Source organism: Gossypium arboreum, chromosome 3 (assembly GCF_025698485.1).
Source record: "Gossypium arboreum isolate Shixiya-1 chromosome 3, ASM2569848v2, whole genome shotgun sequence".
In the NCBI taxonomy this organism is placed as follows: Eukaryota; Viridiplantae; Streptophyta; class Magnoliopsida; order Malvales; family Malvaceae; genus Gossypium; species Gossypium arboreum.
Window position 1 is genome coordinate 42,078,417 of NC_069072.1, and position 10,012 is coordinate 42,088,428.

The 10,012-nt window shown below is 32.8% G+C and overlaps 1 protein-coding gene across 8 annotated transcripts; it reads left to right on the plus strand.

The window, feature by feature from the left end:
* The first annotated feature begins 3,462 nt into the window (after positions 1 to 3,462).
* LOC108483932 (transcription factor bHLH49-like) lies at positions 3,463 to 7,972 on the plus strand. 8 transcript variants are annotated; one of them, XM_053025678.1, is made up of 10 exons: positions 3,463 to 4,223; positions 4,498 to 4,661; positions 4,905 to 5,887; positions 5,972 to 6,187; positions 6,268 to 6,333; positions 6,444 to 6,512; positions 6,854 to 6,925; positions 7,003 to 7,203; positions 7,330 to 7,417; positions 7,501 to 7,972. In XM_053025678.1, exons 3-10 carry the CDS (start codon positions 4,973 to 4,975, stop codon positions 7,536 to 7,538), a joined length of 1,665 nt encoding a protein of 554 aa, XP_052881638.1. In that variant the 5' UTR covers positions 3,463 to 4,223; positions 4,498 to 4,661; positions 4,905 to 4,972; the 3' UTR covers positions 7,539 to 7,972. The 8 variants fall into 8 exon arrangements, with proteins under 8 accessions (XP_052881638.1, XP_052881640.1, XP_052881637.1 ...); XM_053025680.1 differs by having other exon boundaries at positions 5,972 to 6,178; XM_053025679.1 differs by having other exon boundaries at positions 4,222 to 4,330.
* Positions 7,973 to 10,012: the final 2,040 nt, after the last annotated feature.

The window sequence follows — 10,012 nt, forward strand, 5'->3', positions numbered from 1 at the left end:
CGCCCATGTTTAAAGGTATGCTTGAAGTGCTCTTTGACTTATTTCTATAGGTAGAACTTCTTCCAAGTATCGATACAACTTTCCAAACTTGTATAAAATGGGTTTAAAACACTTAAAAAGATTTTAGGTTGACTCAAAAATATTTAGTAAATTAAAACATGTTTTTGAATATTTTTGCAAGTCTGTGAAAAACTTTGAAAATGTTTAACAAAATTTTTAATAAATTATTTTCACCAAATAATTTAGAAAATATAAATAAAAATTTATCTTAAATATTATTATATCAAAAACTTGGGACATCGAAGTTGACAATTTGCAATTGCTTTACCTACTATAGAGGCAAAGTATATGACAGCTTCAAAATTTGTTAAGGAACTTATTTGACTCAATGAATTGTTCGAAGACTTGAACATTATTTAAATTCACAAAATCTTATATTATGAAAAATTAAATTTATCATTCAAAAACTAAACATATCTAAGTGAAAATCTTTAAATAACAAAAACAAATTCTACTTTAGAAGATTTTAATAGAAGACAATCTCTAGATATGATTACTCAAGCATGAGGTTTAATAATTTTTTGTACTTTGATTAAATGTGTTGCAAGCTTGAATTTCTTTGAGTGTATAATGGTTATGAGCACATTTGGAGGCATTATTCATTTAGAATCAGAGGAGTGAAAGAAACTTGACAAAGTAGAATGTTGAGTTTTGGCTTTGTTTTGTAAATTTCACATTGGGTATTTTTATTGCTTGTTTATATGATGTAAATGTTTCCTTTGATTTCATCCCAAAATTACTCATTTCATTTTAGTAAAAGTTTGGGATTACATCCTTTAATTAGGTTTTCCAATTAGTTTGTATTTTCTTCCAAGGCAGTGAAGTCATCTTTCTCTTGCAATGCTCAAAAGTAGTGAATTGTCGAACCTAGTGAAATTCGGTTTTTTCTTTGGTTATTTATTTAGTTTCTCTTGTGACTGTTATATTTTGAGAGAAATAATCCGATTTCCCTAACATCAATAAAATTACATTTGTGTAGTTAAAAAGAGAAGAAAAATATTTATACTTAGAGGTACAACTTTCTTTTTTTAAAAAAAGTATACATTTTAATTATATTATGAATAATTATTAAAATTATTAGGGAAAAATGGGTATTTTGTATAAAAAAATTCCCAAATTAAAAACTTTGGATCAAAGATGAGTGCAAAGGGGGGTAAATTCAGCAAAGGGTAGTCATATCCCAAATGACAAATGACATTTACCCACCAAAACATTGATTCATTTTCACCAATTTATGGCTACATAGACTGAAGTAAAAGGTTCATAGCTTAGCAGCACACCCAATATCTCAATTTCTCGATATGTTCTTTGAGGGTGGAAGCCGACAAGTTCATGAAATAGCCATATATATTACAATGAAACTTCCAGCAAAGAAAAGGGTCCCATATACCATAAATTAACTTTGGTTTATATGAGTGAAATTTTAAAGTAAAATGGAAAAAGAAAGTTCCTAAGTTTCGAGGGGTATCTTTCTAATGAGATTTAGGGTTTTGAGGGGTGAAAGAAAAAGGTGAGACAAAAGGTCTATCAAAAAGTTTGAAAACTATCATTCAACAAACTTGGAATGCAATGAATCAATGATCCTTTTGCATGAAATTCATAAAAATAAAGACTTTTATCATTTCATTTTTCAGGCTTTGAAATTGACATATTCGTCTAACTTTCTCGACCATTCACATCATCTTCTCAAAGTCATTGTGAATAACTGTTCACACACTATAGCTTTGCATTATAATGGAAAATCAAGCTTCACCCTTTGACTTAATCAAGCTTTTAGGTTTAGAGATCAATCATAAAATGATACTCTATATATATGCTTCATTTTCTTTTACAAGCAACTCATATATGATTGGCAGGAAGTAGATCATACATACATAGATTATTACAGGTATCACTCCTAAACATCTGTCAAATTAAATTTCCATATAAAAACTTAGTAAAGTATATGGTCAACTTAAGTGGTTGGATTGAAATTCTAATTTTGAGATATAATATAATTATCTCCAACAAGAGAAAAGATGGGTGTCAAAGATTAAGATCCCTCTTTCCTTTTTTATACTACTATTTTCCATAATTCATAAATAGATCTTAGGTATACGTACATATGAACGTAGTAATGAATACAACAGAAAAAGAAAACACAAAATCAACCTAGTTTTCTACTAACAGATGCATGAGTTATAATATTTCAAGATTCGTACGATAGATATGGATATAATTCTTAACAATATGCAAGTACCATATATATACATAATATGTATATATAATTATATATAGATTGGCATAATGGCAAGTTTGAAACGTGATTTGCTTTGCTGGTTTTGCCTTTTCCCAAAAGGAGATACATTGCCAACCATGACCCAACTCTTTGCTGCTTTATTATATTGAAATATATTTAATTATAGGACACCAATCAATAGGCTTCCCTTCCAACAAAATTACAGGTGGCAACAACCCATTTGCCAGGTTCTTGGCCTCTCTTATTATCTAATTGGAGAAATTATTTACCATGGAATCTGATGCCCTTTGAGTGGTATTAGGATTTTTTTAGTTTCTTTTTATCTGTTTTCTTTGTGACAATTTTTTTTTTCTTTTTTTTGCTTTAAAAAACATAAAATAATCAGTTAATTTCTCAAATTGATAGGCCCAAAACAATTTTAACCTCGAATTATAGCACAAACTTGGAAAAATTAACTTTTGTACTGATAATGTTATTGTATTTTCCTAAAATTTGGAGGAATTTTTATATAATATTTAATTGGAGGGAAATTAGATGTATGTATGTATGTAGAAACTTTACCTTGTTGCTTTCTTCTCCAACATACCTAGTAAAAGCAACCCAATCAATACAAATCATTATCTAACATTACATGGGTAAATTAATTAATAGTGCTTAGGGTTGAGCAAAGTTTAGTTTTCTTTCTTTCTTTCTTTCTTTTTTAACTTATAAATTAAAAGTGAATGAAAGAGATTCCATTATTCTAAAGCTTAGGTCTGTGAGAATTGTAAGTCCCAATGCCAACTAATAATGACATGAGAGAAAGAGATAAAGGGGTAGTCCATCTAACTATAATATAAGGTAGTAAAATATTTGCCCACACACATTTTTATAAAATATTGTCGTAAATGTTGATCATTGTTTATTAACCATTCCTAATGCCATATTTTGATTTAAAATATCATCAAATTGGCAAGAAGGCTTGGCCTCCATTGCAACTAACACATCCACTTACCTATATTTCTGATATTGCACTTACCCTATGTATATTTATCGTTTTCACACAGTTGCCAGTTGCTACAATAAGAACAACGTCCTTGTACTTGGACCCGTTTGCCTTCATTGTCATGTCGATTTCGTCGATTGAGACCACCTTTTCCACGACCATTAAATACGTGATTCATCAAATTTCACTATGTCAATTGCCAAATTATGTAATCTATTAACTAGCATTTGTCTTCTCCATTTTACAAAGAAAAACACAGCGGAAAGATGGATAAGATAGTGAAGTTATCAAAATAGCGAAAGATGTTAATGAAAATGAAATTTTCAATAATTATTATGTCCATTGCATTGCAGGACCCCCCAATCTGGGTATCTAAATTTGAGATTTGTTCAAACAAAACTCCATTAAAGATATTGAAGCTCTCCTCCCAAAATATTTTTATAATCTAAAGTATAATAACAATAGGAGAAAAGAAAATCTTCTAATGAGAGTTGGCAGTGTCAGTTGGTTGCTCAAATGGGTATAATTATAACTAAAATTTTACTAAGTAAATTAAAGCTTTGGGTTTGAAGGAAGCCAGTGGCGGTGGTTAATGATCAAAGAGCTCTCTTTTTTATGCAAGCGTGGGTTATAAATGCAGGACCTTTGCCTTTCCTCTTCTCTCTTCTTCAAAGCAGACGAATACCCATTCTCTTTTTTGTTCTCACTCTAAATCTAAACTCTGAAGTAATAAAAGTCTCTCCTTTATTACTTTTTCTTCACTGCTTCTTTTTTGACTGTTTTGTAGCAGAGTTGCTCTGTTGCTGAGCAAAAAGAACAGCTCAAAATCATTAAAAAAAAAAAAACTAATCTTTGTGTGCCTCGGAGTGTTTAAAAAAAAGGGCCTTGAATGAGAGAGCAGAGAGAGTACAAAAAAGTAAGCACAGAATCTGGAAATGGGTATCTTTCTCTCCCCACTTTTATATGAGTTCCCTCTACCTCTCTCTTTCTGGGTTTTCTCTGCTACAACTCTTGACTAGGGTTTTGAATGAGTGACTTTATTTATAGTACTGAAATCATTGTTCTTTTTTTTTTTCTGGTTCAATTGATTGCTTCTAGTAGACTTTTAATATCTTTCCTACAGCTCTTCTTTGAACTTCCTTTTTTCCCTGTTATGTTCTGTCTTTTTTTTTGGTCTTGAAGAAAGCCTTTTTTTTTTTTGTGCAAAATTTAGGTACTCCCAAATTCCAGTTTCCAGTTGTTGCTTTGGAAATTGTCTGTTCCACCTAGTGGGGATCTTTGCTACATAATTTCACTTCTGGTGTTGGGGGATTCATTAAATGAAGTGGGGTTTTCCTTGATAATTGTTCTGAGCAGTTTCTATGGCTTTCTTTTGGGGTGGGTGAATTTCAGCCTTTTAGGATTATAACTTGTTTATATTGTAGTTTTCAGTCTCCTTGTGGACTTAGCTTGAAGCTTGTTGTTAAAGTTAATGTGGACTCAATATATTGTCAAACGATTAAATCACTTTCCCATGTGATTTGTTTTCTACCTGTCTCTTTTATGGTCTATTTAGGCAATGGTCAATTCTTAAGGTTTAGTTTCTTTTTATCAGCCTAACTTGGAACTGTTGTTGGCTAGGTGTTAAAACATACTTGTGGAGAAAGGCATAGGCTGAGTTTTCCTCTACTACTCTTGTTGAAAGAGAGATGGATATAGGTGAGAAGGATAAATATGAGCTTGGAAAGAGGGATGAGCATAACAACATAAACTACCAGGCACCTGTTTTGTCAACAGATTGGCAGTTTGGTGGTGCCAATCTCACCAGTGCTGGTATGAGTTTAGTTCCTACCACTAATCCATTGGCTATTGGTTCTTCTTGTGCCTCCGCTTCATTGGTAGACTCATTTGGTTCTAGTCTTTGGGAGCACCCATCTAATTCACAAAACATGGGATTTTGTGACATTAGTGTACAAAACGGTGCAAGCTCTTCAAATGCAATGGAAATTGGAAAAGGTCTTCCTAACTCTTTGAGAACTAGTATTGATAGACCATTTGATATGGGTTGGAATGCCGCAAGTGCGATGTTGAAAGGCGGTATTTTTTTACCAAATACAACTGGGATTCTAGCACAGACTCTATCTCAGTTGCCAGCTGATTCAGCTTTCATTGAGCGTGCTGCCAGGTTCTCTAGCTTTAATGGGGGGAATTTTTGTGATATGGTGAACTCTTTTGGTGTTCCTGAGCCTATGGGTCTGTATGCAAGGGGTGTGGGGTTGATGCAAGGACCTGATGATATTTTTGCAGTCAATGGGATGAAATCCGTATCTGTTATGGAATCTCAGAAAAGTAAGTTGGATGCCACTGAAGCTACTAGGGATGCTGGTTTGCGAGTTGAAAATAGGGCTAAAACAAGCCCGCTTGAGAATGAAAGGAAAAGTGAAAGTCTTATGCAGCCTAACGAAGAAGTAAAACAAGGAACTGGTGGTTCTGGTAATGAATCCGATGAGGCTGAGATTAGCAGTCGTGATGGGGGCCAAGATGAACTGTCTACGTTGGATGGTACAGGTGGTGAACCTTCAGCTAAGGGTCTTAGCTCGAAGAAAAGAAAAAAGAGTATACAGGTAAAAATGTTATCAAATTGTTTCCTTGATCCATTGTAAATTTTTGTTTATAGTCAAAGTCTTGATTGCCAAGTTTATGGGCAGGATGCCGAGATTGATCGAGCTAAGGGAGGCCAAACATCTACTAAGACTGCAAAGGATAGTCCTGAAAATCAACAGAAGCAATCTATGATGATCAATAAGACTACAGGGAAGCAAGGGTCTCCAGCTTCTCGTCCACCAAAAGAAGAATACATCCATGTGAGAGCCCGAAGGGGCCAGGCAACAAACAGCCATAGTCTTGCAGAAAGGGTAAATTTTGTATGGAATACTCTTTGAAAATTAGCAATATTTAGATCGTCCTTCTTGTTTAGTTTAGAGTTCATTGGCTAATACCTCAGGTAAGAAGAGAAAAGATCAGTGAAAGGATGAAGTTTCTTCAGGACCTTGTACCTGGTTGCAGCAAGGTGTGATATCTTGGACCCTATAGCGTAGGGAGTAGAATCAAATCAACTCCTCAGCAATATTCACAACAGATATTGTAGTTTATATTGTAAGAGTTAATTGGTTCTTGCAGGTCACAGGCAAGGCAGTGATGCTAGATGAAATCATTAACTATGTGCAGTCACTTCAGCGGCAGGTTGAGGTATTGGAGAAGAATTTACGACTTCCATTTTTGTCCCCTAGTAATCTAGTGTAATTGGTAATGATGGAATTGTAGACACTTCAGTTTATTAAAACAATTTTATCAATATGCAAATGAAAAAGAAAGTAATTTTGTTATAGATTGATATAAATATTGTTACAACTTCAGGGCTTATTTGGTAGTATAATCATGACCACCTTGCATCCGATAATTGATGGATGGATTCACAGTTTGAATATCTATAGTCATCTATGAAATTTTCATACTATAAATTTCACTCATTTTGCATGTACCCTTTAGAATTTCTAATGAGTGTTATTTCATTTTCTTCCTTTTTGCAGTTTCTGTCAATGAAACTTGCGACAGTTAACCCGAGGCTGGATTTTAGTATAGAAGCGCTTCTTGCAAAAGATGTAAGTTGATGAGGCATAAGTTTAACAATCCCTCATGTCTACATGTGCTGCATCTCATCTGTCTTCATTGATTACAGATTATTCAATCGCGAGCTGGCCCTTCTTCGACTCTGGGATTTTCTCCGGATTTATCTATGGGTTATCCTCCATTGCATCCGTCTCAACCTGGACTTGTTCAAGCTCCTCTTCCTGTTATAGGGAATAGTTCTGATGTTATTCATAGAGCTCTTAGTTCTCAGTTGACATCGATGACTGGAGGATTGAAGGAGCCCAATCAGGTTTTCCTTCATTTTTTGTAGGTCTTTTAACATCTTTTTGAAGGGTTGCCAATGTGAAAAAATTTATCTGCTTAACATCATGAGTTTGTGAGTTTTACAAATTTAACTTTCTATATTTGGTTCTAGCACTCGAATGCATGGGAGGATGAGCTCCACAATGTTGTTCAAATGAACTATGGAACCAGTGCTCCTTCTGATAGCCTAGATGTAAATGGTATTACTCCCGTTCTATTAATGTCCTATCTCGTAGGCCAAATGTCCTCGGATCTGATTGAAATTGATCTAATGCTTTTGCAGGGCCACGACCATCCAGTAATAGGAAAGTAGAACTTTGATCCTTAAGTGTCTATCACTCTATGCCAGGCAATTCATTATAGCTTCACTACTTACTATATATATGCCAAGCATTCATGAAGGTAGCCAAGGGAATGCGAACCACTCTGTTGAAGGTTAAGTATAAACATTTGCTGTCACCATCTTCCTTCTGTGCTCGTATGGTGAGACGGAATTTCGTTTTCTCACTTGTTTAACCAATAGATGTATAGAGGGAAATGGAAGTCCTTTGATTTTGGGAATGTATTGGTGTCCTAATCAGGGGGTAAGGTGGATTAGAATGTATAGATTGATTATGGGAAGCTTTTTGTGATATAGGAGTTTTATGCTTTTATCTAGTAGTATTAGATGATCTCCTGTAATTTACAGATGGCTATGAGAAGTAATTTGTTCAGCTCATAGATGCAATTTATGCATTTATTTATTAAGGATATAACGTCCGAATATGCATCGAAAAAAGGAAAAAGTTAGGAAGGGAACAAAGATGGAGAATTAAAATTGCTATTCCTTACCAAGACCAAATTAAACACTGGAATTTATCAGAAGATTGATTCCTTTAGGTCCATAGAAATCTGTAATATGTTTAAGAGGAATAGAATAGTACAGGAGGGCAGGGGACAAGAAATCATGGAAAGATGTCCTAATAAACAATGGGGGTGAGTGTCTTATCCTTTTCCTGTCTTGTCCTCTTTTATATTTAACATTGAACCTGATCCTCCCAAGATATGAGATGCAAATCTATTCTATGCTTCATTTGTTTAGATAATAATAGTAATAAATTATATTCCAGTGGAATAATATGTCTGACAGTCAAGCCAAACAGCATATAATATAATAGTCAAGTCATGAACTGTATTCTAGCCATTTGGAGCAAGGCCATGGATGAAGCAAACATCTGGGAAATGCATATTTGGTTTTCATTTTTCTTATAATGGAGTAGTGGGAAGCAGGGTTCTCAATCAGTCTCACCTTACTAGAATTTTGAACCATAAAAATTTGACTAAATTTATTTAAACTTGATTGGATAGAAATTTGAATAAAGTTTGCATGTTTTCTTTCACTGTAACAAGGGTGTATTATTTTTAGTTGCACAACGTTAATGCTGATATTAAACATAAAATATTGTCTATTTTTATCCATTGAATCTCATAGTTTTGTTCATAAAAGATATAATTGTAAACACTTACATTCCTAGAACAACTCTAATGCACAACTAATATAGAATTCATGATTTCTCACTAAGACCTTAACCTATGATAGTCCTTTCAAAGTCAATAATGCTTCCTACAAGATAGAATTGCCCACAAAGTCAATAATGCTTCCTATTAGTGGATGAAAGTGCCCTTAAAATCTTTTATATCTTGGACCCTTCATAGGCAAACGATAACCAATCAACCAAACCAATTATTAGCACCAAATCGCCACTGGAATGTGGAGGCAAGCAGATAGAGTCACCATGATGCTTAAAAAGTAACTGATGAGATGAGAGATTAGGTAGGGGAGAGAGCATGACTTGAAAAGCTTCGAAGTAAAAAATCCAAGAATTCCTTGCAACCAAATCAATAAAAACGTAGACCTAATTATAAGGAGGGTGTTATGACCTAACCTTGCAGGGCCATAACAAGGGATCAATCATGAATAAATCAACTTGAAAAACTTCCTTATAAAATTACATCTTAATTAAATTAAAATTAAGTCTACTTCAAATTATTTAAATTAAAAATGATACATAACATAAAAGCATTTAAACTTGAAATGTGAAATATCAAATAATTTAACCAAAATTTAACATCATTAAAAAATGTAACATTAACTTATATATATATTCTGTATTTGTCCTACAATTCATATTCAGAATTTCGTTTCTCATTAATTTTATCTTACAATCAAAATTAAAAATAATAATAATAATAACACAGTGAAGACCACCTTTTATAACGAAACAAAAACTAATGCCCTACCCGCCAACTAACCTTTAAAAAAGGTTATGAAATTAATTTTATTTTCTAACTTTATAAAAATTTATTTTAATTTTTATTTAATTTTTTATTTTTTAACTCTTAAATTTATATTGTTTGTCAAATCCCCAAAATGGATTTAATAATTAACTTTTATTAACTTTGCTAACGTGACCTTAGCAATTAATTATTTTTTATATTCAAAATTTTTTAAAATCATTTTAAAAATTAAAAGTTATTAAAATTATTAAAGAAGTATAACAATAATAAAAAATATTTTATTTTTAAAAATTAATTATTTGTTAACTTGGCATACACGTGGCAATCCACATGTATATCATATCAACAAATTTAACAAACGTGAACTTTTTCATCCATTTTAGAGTGATTGGACAAACAATGCAAGTATAAGGTATAAAAGAGAAAAAAAATTAAATAAAAGAGAAATTATTTTTTCTTGTAAAGTTGGGGGGCCAATAGAATGATTATGCCAAAAAAAAATGTCTTTCAAACTCCAA

Bases quoted from the DNA above. Each gene is read 5' to 3' on its own strand.
- LOC108483932 (XM_053025678.1), top strand. From the start codon at position 4,973: ATGGATATAGGTGAGAAGGATAAATATGAGCTTGGAAAGAGGGATGAG. The intron at 6,926-7,002 runs GTAAGTTGATGA...CATTGATTACAG, and splicing joins AAGCGCTTCTTGCAAAAGAT to ATTATTCAATCGCGAGCTGG. The intron at 7,204-7,329 runs GTTTTCCTTCAT...ATTTGGTTCTAG, and splicing joins GATTGAAGGAGCCCAATCAG to CACTCGAATGCATGGGAGGA.